This window comes from Leptonychotes weddellii, chromosome 3 (assembly GCF_054177405.1).
Source record: "Leptonychotes weddellii isolate Sample4059 chromosome 3, ASM5417740v2, whole genome shotgun sequence".
NCBI lineage: Eukaryota > Metazoa > Chordata > Mammalia > Carnivora > Phocidae > Leptonychotes > Leptonychotes weddellii.
The window spans coordinates 1,038,688-1,051,900 of record NC_138371.1 but is presented as its reverse complement, the minus strand read 5'-3'; the positions used below and the strand labels follow the sequence as shown (position 1 = coordinate 1,051,900).

The following is a 13,213-nucleotide window of genomic DNA, read 5'->3' as shown; positions in this document are numbered from 1 at the left end:
TAAAACCAGGGCAAGACTCTACAGAATTCCCCTTTGAAAAGAGGGCAGGCTCATCCTTTTGAGTTTGTAACAGCACACACAGAAAACAGCATTTGTCCACGGCCTGAGCAACGCTGTGTCCCTAGCACTTCGTTCAACCACAGGGCAGAGCTGCCCCAGCAGAGGAGGGGGCCTGGGCGCCCCGTCCTCGAGGCCCCAGCGGGCCTGGGGTGGGGCGGGGAGCTGTTTAGTGGTGCTGGTGCACGTGGGGAGAGAAGGGAGATAGGAAATGGCTTGAACTGAGCTCCCGAAGGATCTGGCAGCTGGCAAAGTCACCAATAAAGACATGACTCTGGGCCCATTTTCCTCAGACCCAAGAATGTGGCCTCCAGCTTGCATGTGGGCACGCATGCGCCACAGGATGGCGGGGGGCCCGCCCGGCCGGCCGTGCCCCTGCAGCCTGCACTGCTCTGGGCCTCCAGGCCTGTGTGCAGGAGATTCCTCTGCGGGGCTGCTGCTGGCCCGTTTGTGGGGGCGGGCTGGCAAGCTGAGGGTCGTTATCGAAAAACTCCGTGAAATACAGTTGGGGCTTGACTGCAGTACAGTGATCGAGAACCTTCCTGCCGTGCCACTGGGACAGAAAGAATCCAGTCTGAGCAAATGCAATCAGGTTGGCAAAGGGAGCTTTCTGGGTGGGCCTCTCCGGGCAGTCCTAGAGGGCCCCCACCCCTCAGCTTTGGGGGATGCATTTGTTTCGAAAAGAGCCCATTGCTTGGGTTGACACAAGACCCAGACATTGCTGGATTGGAGGGGAATCTGCCCACCTCCCTGACATCCACTTGAACATTCTAGCACCTCACCCACAACCTCCAGCTCCGGGCCCGGCCCGGCCTGGCCACAACCTCTCCCTTCTGTCCCCACCCAGCCAACGCTGCCCAGCCCGAACCGGAACCGGCCGCTGCCAGAGCAAGGCGATGGGCTGCAGAGTAGCCCCGCGTGTCCGGCATCCTGTGCTCTGAGGCCTGGGGATAGAGAGAACACGCCAAGATGCGGAAGCGGAACGGAGCATGGACGCAATCGGGAGGAAGGTGGGAACTCTGTTAAAAGTGCAGGAAAGGGGTCAACGTTGGCCAGGGACAGAGCAGCCGTCGGCACATCCTGGCTCTTGTGAGTAAAGCTTCAGTGAGGCGCGCGGGGTTGGGGGCGGGACGGAGAAAGAAGACGGGGTCTGTAAGAACAGTGCAATGTCCTCCAGCCACCAAGGGAAGGAAATCCTGCTGCTCGGGACGCCACGGGTGGAGCTGGAGGGCAGGAAGCTGAGGGAAATAAGCCAGACACAGAAAGACAGACTCCGCGTGTGGATTCGGAGGCAAACTCACAGAAGCGGAGAGTGGCCTGCTGGCTGGCAGAGGCTGGGAGCTGGTGCGGGAGCTGCTGGCCACAGGGCCCCGAGTCACAGCCCCACAAGGGGGGGCGGGATCCAGCGCACGGCCGTGTGACCACGGCTCAAACATGGCACCGCGTACTTGAGGTTTGCTGAGAGGGTAGATCTTCAGTGTTATCACCCCAAAAAAAGAAAAAGAGAGAGAGAGACACGGGGCGGGGGGGGTCACAGCAACAGCTCGGTGGGGCGGAGACGTTACTTAGCCTGACGGTGGCAACCTGCTCACGGGCTGCACCTGCATGAGATCATCTAGTCATTCGCCTTCAGTATAGACGATTCTAAAACTGTCGATCATACCTCACCAGCAAAAGTTGACCGAGGATTTTCAGAGGGGCGAGGAAGTTCCCTTGGGGAACCTTCCGTGGAGGCAAACAGACCCCCCAGTGCAGCCACCGACCCAGCTGGGCCCGACCAACCAGCTCCTGAATCCAAGAACGCAGGGAGAGTTCCAGATGTTTAGAGTGAACCACAGTGGCTGTTTCTTCAAGCCCCTTCCCACACCGGGGACCGCACAGCATCTCCCCTAACGGCTGGGTCAGGATTCCCTACGTGGACGTGCCTGTTTGCGCGTGGTTGCTCCTTTCGGCCGGCCCGCGGCCTTGTCTAGGTGATGGATCACCTTGGCGTGGGCCGCCGGTGTTTTCAATCTTCCGTAAAAGCTCATTTTAATTCTGTGAGTAGTTTAGTGGCAAGCGTCCTGCAAGGGAGCCGGGAGGCCTGCGTTCCTGGCCTTGTCAGGACGGACAGTTCCTGGCCTTGTCACGTTCCAACCCTGGCTGGGCTCGCAGGGTGGGCTGAGCCGGGAACAGGCAGCCCGGGGGGAGGACCGTCGCTGAGGGGGGTCAGGGTGTGCAGAACCAGAGGGGAGCCCGGTGGACTCGGGCTGGTAAGGGGTGGGTGCCTTGTCTTCTCTAGGCCATGGGGTGAGTGGGGGTCAGTGGGGAGCACAGGCGTGACCTTGGGAGGAAGCATCCCACTGCCAGGAGACTTCTGCCCCGTGAAGATTAGCAGCCTCCGGAGGACGAGAAACCCCTGCAAGTGAGTATTTTGGATGGAAAAGGAGTATTTCCTCGCGCGGTGGGGGGAGAAATGTCTGTGGCAGGGCCAACACACAAACGATCCGCACCCGGAGGACGCAAGCTCCCTCGAATCACCGAGAAAAGGACAAATTGCTCAAAAGAAAGTGGCAAAGAACATGAGGCCGCAACTCACAGGGGAGAAAGGCCCCCTCCCGGAAACATCCGGAAAAATGCAGAACCTCACTGGGAGCCAGGAGAAGCAGCTGGAGCCACCCTGCTAGGCCCGGGGCTTGGCCGGAGTGTAGGCCGCTGTGGGCCAAGGTGCAGGGCAGGTGCTCACGGGTCCCCCCAGAGCCCAGTTACGGCCTGGGAGACGCGGCCTGCAGCTTCTAGCCAAATCCATCATGGACAGTGCCCGACGCGTGGGGGACGCAGCGGGGACACCCCGTGGGGCTGGCGACCGGGCAGAGCTCACGTCCCAGGCTGCTCCCCAGGACTGACGGAGAATGGGTGCCCGTGGTGCCTCCTGGCAAACACCCACGGCAGGAAGTCAGGGCGCACGGGCGCCACGGCCCGTGGGGGGCCAACACGGAGGAGTGAGGTCTGTCCTGACAAAGCGGGTCTGTCCGACGCTGTGGCGTAAAGAGCGCCAACACACGTAGGCATTGCGTGACTGTTTACGTAAACTAAGATTACACTTAGGAGCGCACGCCCTGAAACGTAAGTAAATGCACCGCAGAGAAGGAGCCGGCCTCTTAAGGAGCCTCCGCGGGGCAGGAGGGCCGGGGAGACCCCGGGGTGGCCCAGGGTTTCACCCCACGCACTCCTGCAGGGCAGGGACCTTGCTGTGAGCACACGCCCCTCTTAGCTGTGCCCCTGCGACCTCCAGCCTGGCTCCGAGCCTTGGTTTTTGACCTGGACGGTGGATCACCGTCCCACCTATCCCAGCCCTCGGGGCAGCTTCTAGGCCCTTCCACGGCCTCCTGAATGCACACTCTGTAGGGTCTGTGTCCGAGGCTGGGGCTCAGGGCAGCCCTGCGCCCCTCCTGTGCCTCCCCGTGTGTGGGCCCCCCCTGTGGCCCCAGGCAGATGAGGTCAGGCCCTCCAGGCCAAAGTCTGATGGTCGGGGGCTCAGGGCCTGACCCTCCCCCAACACTTGTATCGTCATCGTCCTGGGACCCGAAACTCAGGATGGGAGACACTCCCCCTTTATATCACACAGGCCTTCCCCCTCCTTCCCTTTTTTCCCTCGTTTCAGTTGGTTTTGCTCATCCCCGCGTGAGCCCTTGGCACGCTCTGGGAAGCATCTCATCTGCTAGAAAACATGGCCCACTCCAGCGCCGGCTGGGGCTCGCGCCGGGGGCCCCGCGCTGAAGGCAGCACCCGGTGTGTCTGTGGGCCCCATCAATGCGGCTGCTCACTCGCAGGCCTTCTCACTTCCACCAAGCCGCAGTTGGGGTTGGGGAGCATGCTCTGCAAGGACCCAATTGTCTGCATCCTCTTACCTCCACTGGCTACCCTCTCGGGCAGGGCTGGGACAGGCACCCGGGGCAGCCCAGCGTCCTTCCTGGAGGAGGGGGCCCGGCCTGAGCAGCACAGGGACTTTCCAGAGGCTGTTCCTTGCTGGAAAGGGGGTGGTCGGGGCACCCCAACACCCCTCCAGACGTGTGCCTAGACAGCTCTCCCCCGTCCTCTCCCTTTCCCAGGGTGCCTCCCAGGGCCAGGCTGTGACACCAGGATGAACAGACACAAGGCAGGCTTCCGAGGGTCCCAGGCCCGTGCAGAACACAGGCCCACGACTCCCCCGCCCCAAGCTATGGGTCTGTCTAGGGAGGGGCTGTCTCGCCTCAGCCTCCAGGTCAAGGTGCTCCAGGGAGGACCATGGGGACCAACCAGGGGAGGGGTGCCTAAGGGGGGCAGGGCCGGGAGTGCAGAGGCCAGAGCTCCAGCTCTGTGGCAAGCACCGCTTTCCATAAGCTTAAAACAAAATCCAAACTACCTCGAGTTATCCTTTAATTAACACACTGAAGGTAATCGGCGTTGGTGGGAATTGTTTTTAACGGGAATAAGCTAACTTTTAGCCAAGAATGATATTTTGTACATTGGTCAGAATTCAAATCCCCTTGGATCTGTGGCCACCATTAACAGAAGAGAAAGGGCAAGAGGCCAATGAGCATCTCGGGGAGAAATGGGCCTCAGCAGCGGCACTGAGGTCCCCTCCTTGTCCTCACAAAGCGCACTAATACGTCCTTGTGTTTCTATGCACGGTGGACTCCAGAAACTGCACTTCTTTCCAGCATCTCCCATATATGTAAATGTCCCTTATTATGCTCTATTTGTGGCTCCTGGAGCTGGTGATTTCACACCCAGGAGCATCATGCAGAAGGAAATTAGTGCAATTATGGCTAATGACCGTCTAGACTTGTAAACCCCCCCATGTGAGCAGAGCAGGCCTGTCGCTGGGGACCCTCAGTCCGGGTGGGCCCCTCTGGCCCCGGCAGCCCTTTGGCTTGCAGAGCTCAGGTGTCCCACCCCCGGCCAGTCTGGGTATGCGTTTGGGATCTTTGAAAGGAAGGGGGGAAGAGGAGGTGCCCCTTCCCCACTGTCCGTCCTTCGGGCTCCGGGGGCAGGCTGTGATGGTGGATGGACAGCTATGGTCTTCAGGGCTGCAGTGCCCAGAGCCAGCTGCGGCCAGGGGAGGGGCCTCCCCTCCAATTGTCTCTCAGCATCCCTGGGAGCTGCCCAGCGCAGGAGGGACCCCAGCCTGGGGCAGCAGAAAGGGCTGGGACAGACCAAGTCGCAGGTAGCCTGGAGCTGAGGGCCATGCCCCGGAGGCCCCAGCCAGTGCGGTCCTCCAGCGGCCTGAGCTTCCGACATGGAGCCCTGCTGGCCTCGGTGGGTCTGGCTGCGGTGCCTGGTGCTGGGTGCCGGGGCCCAGGCACAGAGGACAGTCCTGGGGTGCAGCTGCCATCCCCTCGGGGAGGGCCCCGTGTCCAGCGGCCTGGGGCTTGGCTGGGGAAGCGCTCCCCACACCGGGCGGTTCTCTGCATCCGTCCACGTTGGTTGCCGTGGTGCCACCTGTGACTTTGGTCCAGGGCTCGGGTCCGTGAGTTTGGGTGGCAGCATGGCCTCCTGCTCGGGAACGCGGTCTCCGGAGCTCTGGCTGGAAACCCGGAGCAGCAGGTGTGGCATGCCCCAGGCTAGGCAGAATCAGCTGCATGAGCCACTGCACAGATCCTCGGGGCCCCACCACTGCCCCCCGGGGCTTCCGGATGCTTTCTGAAAAGATCCAGGGAGCCGTGCTGCGGTCAGGCCTTGAGGGGGTGGCTGTCGTTGGCCCGTTCTCGTTTACAAAGCCGGGGAGACTCAGGCGGGCGACCGCCGAGGGAAGGTCGGGTTTCCTCCTGAGTGGAGCTCGCGGGGCCGCCAGGCCCCATAAGAATGTGGCGCTGGTGGATGTGGAGGCTCGGGTCGGGTTTCTCCCGGGAGATAGAAGCCCATTGTTGGTGGCTCTCCCACAGCGTTTCCCAGGGAGGGCCGAGGCCTCTGGGGGCCCTGGCTCCCCAGCTCAACTGGGGGAGCCGCGGGGGCCTCAGAAAGATGAGCCAAGAGGGGCAGATCAGGTTAGATTCAGGCCTGGGAATGTGGTTAAGTGACCCTTGGTGGCTTCTGGAAGCAGAGCCAAGAGGAAGGGCTGAGACCGAGGGTCCCCCCTGCAGCCAGCGCGGGTCCTGGAGGCTCACGCCCAGCTGCCCTGGACGGAGGCCCCGAGAGGATCCAGAAGCCGTCCATGGGACAATCAGACCGGGAGTCCACCCCTCACGTGCACGGATGGCCACAGGCCTGGACACATGATCTCTGCCAGTGCTGACCAAATGCAGATATTTTTATAAAACTTATGATCACGGTCATAAGTGTCCAGGCCAGTGGCAAGAAACACCTTCGCCGTGTCATGCCACCCTCACCAGGGTCTACACCGCAAACCTTCCCATCATCACCAACAGAAACCATGTGCCGTCCAACTCTAGCTCCCCTCCTCCAGTCCCTGGGAACTTCTAATCATCCTGTCTCTACGAATTTGGCTACTCTAGGGACCTCGTATGAGTGGCGTCATACAGTATCTGTCCTTCTGTGTCTGGCTTTGTCACCGAGCATGATGTCCTCTAGGTCCATCCGTGCTGTGGCTGGTGCAGAATTTCCTTGGTCATTATGGCTGGAGCATCTCCCACTGTGTGGACGGGCTACATCTCCCACCACGTGGACGGACCACGTCTTCTTTATCCCTTCATCCACCGTGGACACTGGGCAGCCTCCACCCACCGGCTATTGTGAGTAATGCTGCTATGAACTTGGGCGTGCAAATACCTGCTTTCGATTCTTTTGGGCAGATAGCCCGGGGTGGAATTGCTGGGCTACACGGCGGGGCCGTGTTTTCCCTTTGGAGAAGCTACAGAACTGCTTTCTACAGGCTTCCCCAAAGGACCCTGCGGGCTCCAGCTGCCCGGGTTGAGCACCTGCTGGCCTGTTTGCTGGGTTCCTGCTGTCCTCGAGGGCATGAGGTGATGTTGCAGTAGTTCTGACTGGCATTTCCCCGATGATCAGCAACGCTGAGCATCTTGTCCCGTACTTCTCATGTGCTGTGGGCCATTCGAGTATCTTCTCTGGAGAAGTGTCTATTCCAGGCCTTTGAGGTGGCAGATTTTTTCAACTCAGAATGTTCTGACTGACCTGGAGCCGGTGTGGACACTGCCCATCTCCCCACAGTGGCGAGGCCGTCCCCAACCCTTAGGGCCACTTTCTAGAACTTGGCTAAGGAGCAGTGGGGTGAGGGGGGAGCTGATCCCTTCCGCGGGGCCCTGGGGAGCCCCCAGGCCACTTTCCTGGCAGCCCCGAGGTCCCCCGGCTTCTCAGTGATGGTGGCAGCGGCGAGAACCTGCGGGCAGCGCTTTCTCACGGTTTGGGTTACAGCCTGCGCGGCCCCAGGATGGGATTAATTGGATGGGTCAGAATTACCCTTCTCTGTTTCTCCTCTTTACCTTGCTCTCTGGCAAGCACCCACTTCAGAACCATCAGGGACCCCTGCTCCGCCCCTCCTGGGACCAAGGCCTTCTCACAACTACCACGCCAATTAATTTGTCTCATTTACATGAAAATGTGCAGAAGATGTCTTTTTACATAATTAACTATATTTTGCAAGTCATTAAAATTCTGCAGCCCTGCCCACAATAGCAACCTATTCACCAGCAGAGATAAGTGCCGTCTCTGGGGAGGGGTGGCACAAGGGGGAGGGCTGGGAAGAGCAGGCTCCCGATGCATATTCATGAATGGGGCGGCAGGGCTGCCCTCCAGTGTGGGGTGGGGGGGGCGCATTCCCATGTTGGAAGGGGGTGGGCTGCTCGTCCCCCCACATGTCTGGGCAGGTCCCTCTGTGGGGGCACCCCCTCCCTCCCCAGGCCTGTGCATTCCTGGCCTTCTAGAACCACCCCTGGTGCCCAGTGCAAAGGACAGAGCCCAGGGGCTCAACACTGAGTAGGGGGGCTAACTGCAGCTCTCCCACCTCCCACCCTCACCCCACCCCTCCGTCAGAAGGCCAGCCTGAAAGCCACCTCCATGATTCCAAAGAGAGGGAGCCTTGGCCCTGGTTTCTGCTGAAATCAGCCTGTGGGCCCTGGGGACACCCCGGGGCCGGAAATGGGGGACTCCCGGGCCAGAAGTGGGGGACACCCGGGGCCCGAAGTGGGGGACGCCCCGGGACCTGAAGTGGGGGGCTGGAGGTGGGGGACATCCCAGTGCCAGAAGTAGGGGACCCCCAGGGCCGGAAGTGGGAGACTCCTGGGGCCAGAGTGGGGGGCCGGAAGTGGAGGACACCCGGGGTCGGAAGTGAGGGACGCCCCGGGGCTGACTGGAAGTGGGGAAATCCCAGGCCCGGAAGTGGGGGACTTCCTGGAGCTGGAAGTGGGGTACGCCCCGGGGCTGGAAGTGTGGACTCCCCAGGGTCAGAAGTGGGGACTCCCCGGGGCCGGAAGTGGGGGACTCCCAGGGCTTCCTCTCTCCTGGCCCTGGTTTCCTCCTCCGTAGACCCAGGCTGCCGTGTCCTTCTCCTGGCGGCTTGGCCACCTTTAAACGCGCTCACACACGTTGTGCTCAGCCCGCGCCCCGCGGCAGCGCCCAGTGCACGTGAGCTCCCGTGATAACAGTCCCCCCATCCAGCCGCGAGCCTGCTGCCCTGGATCCCGTGTGTGGAGCCCACATGGCAGACGCCTCTGCTCCTTCTGCCGCCATCGGCCTCACCCTGGCCCCGGCCTCCTGGGCACTCTCTGTGCCCTGGGATGTTGTGGAGGACAGGACACGAGACAGCCAGGCCTCCCTGCACAGCCTAGTTCCAGCGGGGACACCATCAGGGACTCATACCCGTCAGGGAGCGTGAGCTGCTAAAAGGACAGGGCAGGCAAAGGGCAATGCAGGGCAGCCGTCAAAGAGGCCAAGAAAAAGAAGGCCAGGCACGCATGGTCTGAGTCTGCACAGAGGGATGAGCCAGTGCCAGGGACAGAGGTGGGGCCCACCACCCAAGTAGAGGGACCTGAGCAAACAGGAGTGGTGGGGGTGGGGGGGTGTCTCTCCACCAGCCACCCAGGTGGGTGGGGCCTGGGCAGGTGGGAGGCAGAGAAAGCCAGAGGGAGGCCTCACCCCTGTCCTCCTGTTCCTGGAGATGAGCTGCTGTGAGGCAGTGATGTGTGTTCCTGGGGTCTGAGTGGCCCCCAGCCTCGGTGACCGGGTCCTGACCCTTCACACGAGCACCCCATGGGATGGCGTGGAGGTGTTGTGAAGGATGGAGGAGGGGTCTCCTGTTCGCCCTGGGGTGAGGTGGAGCCTGGAAGGCAAGGCCCATGGGGACACCAAGGAGGGACTTTGTTCCCCAGAGGAGAGGACACAGCCATGGCGTCTGAGCAGAAGGCCCCGGCACTGGCCCTTGACCCCGAGCACTTTCATGCCAGATAAACTGCTGAGGCCTCACCCGGGAAAGTTCATGAGGAGCTCACCTGTGGGACGCCAGAGTCCTGCCACAAACAGGCCCCTCAGGTCTTCACCCCAGAAAGCTGTGTCTCTGGGCACTGTAATTAACTTGATTAAATAGTCCTGCCCCGGAGGGAGGCTTTCTCAGTCCAGAAAAAAAACGAGAATTGAAACAGCCCAGAGACAGCAAATATGAAAATGAAAATGTCAGTTTCCCACAGAATTAAAGAGACCTGAGTCAGGTAGCAATGCACCACTCGATGCTCCTGGCAAAGGGTCCAGCTGGGCGAGCCAGCCTGAGGCCCCGAGAACGGCCTCTCACTTGTGGCACACGTGGGTCTGTGGGCGCAGCCTCTGGGAGGGCCATCCTAATGGCTTGGCCACTCCCCAAAATCGCCAGTGCACATGCCCTTTCACCCAGGAACACGGCCACCAAAGCCTCTCAGGTGGAAGAAGCCTGAGGGGTTGGCATCTCAGGCCTTTACTGCAGTGTTTTTGTAATGCAAATGTTGTCCTGGAAATGTTCTCCAGAGGATCTGGTTTATAAATGATGACCCATCGAGTGCAGATCTGCAGATCAGCGAGTGTGAGCATGCAAGACCCACCCGGTGCAGAGCGTGCACAGTAAGACCCCATACGATAGATTTCAAAAAGCTCGAGATGTCTAGACATATATCAGTAGCAGTGCAGTGTGCATGCTGAAAACCCACATCTCCCTGCAAGACACACAGATCGGGCGGTGGTGACGGGCTCCCTGGGGCCAGGCTGAAGCCGCGGGCTGAAGTGGGAGGCACTCTGAGAGTCCGCGTGCATCGTTCCAGCTTTCAGTCCCTTCCCTCCTTCTCTCTTTCCTTCCTTCCCTCCTTCCCTCCTTTCCTCTTTCCTTCCCCCCTTCCTTCCCTCTTTCCCTCCTTCCTTCCTTCTTTCTCCCTTTTCTTCCATGTGCATACACTGTATTTATTAAATAAGAACCCAAGCTGAGCCAACAAGGGGATAACTCCTGGGGAGGTGAACCCAGGCCTGGCCTTCGCCCCACCCAGCCCTCCCAGAGCCCTGGCTCTTAATATGTCAAGAGGCACTCATGTGCTCATTCATCTTTTCAGCAGGCTCTGACGTGGCCCCTGGCTGGGCTCAGACTGCAGCATCCCATGACCCTGTTCCATTGTCCTTACTCCATCAGAGTGCACCATCCCATGGACATGTTTTATCGCCCTTGCTCCACCAGAGTGCAGCATCCCATGGACCCGTCCCCAACGTCCTTGCTCCATCAGAGTGCAGCATCCCATGGACTGGTTCCATCGTCCTCCTTCCATCAGAGTTCAGCATTCCATGGACCAGTTCCAGTGTCCTTGTTCCATCAGAGCACAGCATCCCATGGACCGGTTCCATCGTCCTCATTCCATCAGAGCGCAGCATCCCATGGACTGGTTCCAGTGTACTTGTTCCATCAGACTGCAGCATCCCATGGACCCATTCCATCCTCCTTGTTCCATCAGAGTGCAGCATCCCATGGACTGGTTCCAGGTAAGGCCAGTCTTTGTTCTCCTAGAGGAGACAATGGTCTGCTTGCCTGAGGCTTCATGCATACCCTTACCACCTACTCTGGTCCAGTTCTAATTACTGGGACTTCCATTCATTAGTGCTTCAAGTCATTAGCTTGAGGGGGTTGGAAATGACCAGTTACTTCCTGATCACTGTGACCCAGGGCAACAAGGGTGGGCCACAGAGCAGCTGAGAACACACACAGATTTGACCATGTTCTCTCAGGCCATGGAGGACTTTCAGAAGTCATGTCTTGTTCTCCTCGTGTCTGCCAAAAAACATTTGTCATGGAAGGACACCGGGGTGACAAACTATAAACTGGGTCCTTTTCCATCATAGGGCTGGCTCTCCCGGCTCACCCTCAGGCCCTCCAGCCACAAGGAGGCAGCCAGAGGTTGGCATGGGCGGTCAGGGTGCTCGCTCCCACCTGCCCTCAAAGACACTTGGGGAAAGGGGTGCCCCATAACTGTAAGCCAAGTAAAGGGACCTCACAGAAACCACAGCAGCAGGAACCACTTAAATCACCTGCCCTGGTCAGGGATGGAGGACAAATGTGGACCCCGCAGAGGTGAGGGTGGACACCGGGATCAGTCAGGCAACCCTGCAGGGGAGGGGCTGAATCCAGGGACAGGGGAGAAGCTGGCCCAGCCAACTGGAGGAGATACAATTCAGGGGGATGAAAACAGAGATATCCACACGGAAGGGGGTCTCCCAGCAGTGCCCCAGCACACACATCCGCTCCCCTCGAGGGTTCCAGCCCAGTTGGCCTATTCTGCCCACAGTGCGGCCCCCAAACTCCCAGCCTGAGGTGGCCCCTCACTGGGGGAGAAGAAAATTCGTGAATTGGAAACAGCTCAAGGTTTAGAATTAGCCCCAGTGGGGCTGTTGTGAAGCTCGAGAAACCATTGCTGTGCTCGAGGGGGACCTACAGAGACTTGGAGCTCTGCAGAGACGGCCCTGGGAGCTGCAGGGAACTGGTCCAGCCCACACACAGGCAGGGAAGAGGCGCCCGAGAGAGCAGAGGGGCTTTCTGCTCCCCATCGCTCGGCAGCCAGTCCCCAGGCTTGGGTGACCGTACAGCCTGCTTGGCAGGGGGAAGCTCGGGGCTTCCAGGAGCCACGTGCTGACTACACTTCAGGAAGCTTCCACTGTCCAGTTAGAGTGGCATCCAGAGCATTGCCCATAATCACCCGCAAACACGATTAAGACATTCTTCTGTTTTCTAACCACACGTCTGTGTGAGACCTGGTTATCTTCACAGGCCTCCACCCAGACGCTCCGCGGCAGCAAGGGGTTGCCAAAGCAGATGCGAAAAGTCTTCTGGGTAAAGCTCCGCAGTACCGAGACCTGCAAAACAGAAGAATGTTAAAGCCACGTTTCTCCTTTTCTTTTTGGAAAACATAATTAATTTTCATCAAAAGTATGTGATTTGTGCTGACATGGGATGGGCTTGTTACAGTTCATTTTTCATAAATTAACAAATATTTACACGGATCCCCGACAGTCCTTTCTAATGCCGTGCACATGACACAATTTGCACACATGAGAGGCCCTGACGCAGGCTGCAGTCAGCTGAGCACTGTGCTGGGAACTGCTGACCTAAAACCATGAATCACCAACCTCCAAGCCCTCAAATACCTGCATCTTGCTCACGGGCTGCTCGGTCATGTCTGGCAGCAGGCGGGAAGCCATCCCCACCCCGAGCGCCGCCAGCGCACGGTCTTCCCCTGTAACTGTGGGCACCTGTGACCCGCGCCCTTCATTGCTCATCCCCTCTCATCAGGACCACCGCACCATCATTATTGCATAAAATACGCAGAAGCCAGAAAAAAATCAAATCCTACTACCCAGAGGTACCATGACCATTTTGATGGTTCCTTCAACCTTGTATTTGGGTAGTTTTAGTTTGTTTGTGGGTGGTTGCCCTTTAGTACAACCCACCCCTCAGTTAATACCTGGCCTGATGATTTAGAACGGCCCTGGGTCACCTGACCACGGATGAGGCCCCAGTCCTATCCTCTCCCTCCCTTCTCCGTCAAAGGCCCCAGCATTTCTTTTTTTTTTTTTTTTTTTAAGATTTTACTTATTTATTTGAGCAGGGGGAGTGGCAGGTAGAGAGAGGAGGAAAAGCAGGCTCCCGCTGAGCAAGGAGCCCAATGTGGGGCTCGATCCCAGGACTCTGGGATCATGACCTGAACCGAAGGCAAACACTTAA

At 59.2% G+C, this 13,213-nt stretch overlaps 1 protein-coding gene across 1 annotated transcript; it reads left to right on the top strand.

Moving 5' to 3' along the window:
- The first annotated feature begins 400 nt into the window (after window positions 1-400).
- On the top strand, window positions 401-12,718 carry LOC145720731 (uncharacterized). Its single transcript, XM_081815288.1, has 5 exons — window positions 401-507; window positions 832-1,146; window positions 6,610-6,770; window positions 10,560-10,980; window positions 12,260-12,718. The coding sequence occupies exons 1-5, from the start codon at window positions 401-403 to the stop codon at window positions 12,324-12,326; spliced, it is 1,071 nt and encodes a 356-aa protein (XP_081671414.1). The 3' UTR covers window positions 12,327-12,718.
- The last annotated feature ends 495 nt before the right edge of the window (window positions 12,719-13,213 follow it).

Excerpts from the sequence above, each read along its gene's own strand:
- LOC145720731 (XM_081815288.1), top strand. The coding sequence starts at position 401 with ATGGCGGGGGGCCCGCCCGGCCGGCCGTGCCCCTGCAGCCTGCACTGC. Across the intron at positions 508-831 it reads GGGCTGCTGCTGGCCCGTTT|CACCTCACCCACAACCTCCA; the intron begins GTGGGGGCGGGC and ends TGAACATTCTAG. Across the intron at positions 1,147-6,609 it reads GTCGGCACATCCTGGCTCTT|GTCCATCCGTGCTGTGGCTG; the intron begins GTGAGTAAAGCT and ends GATGTCCTCTAG.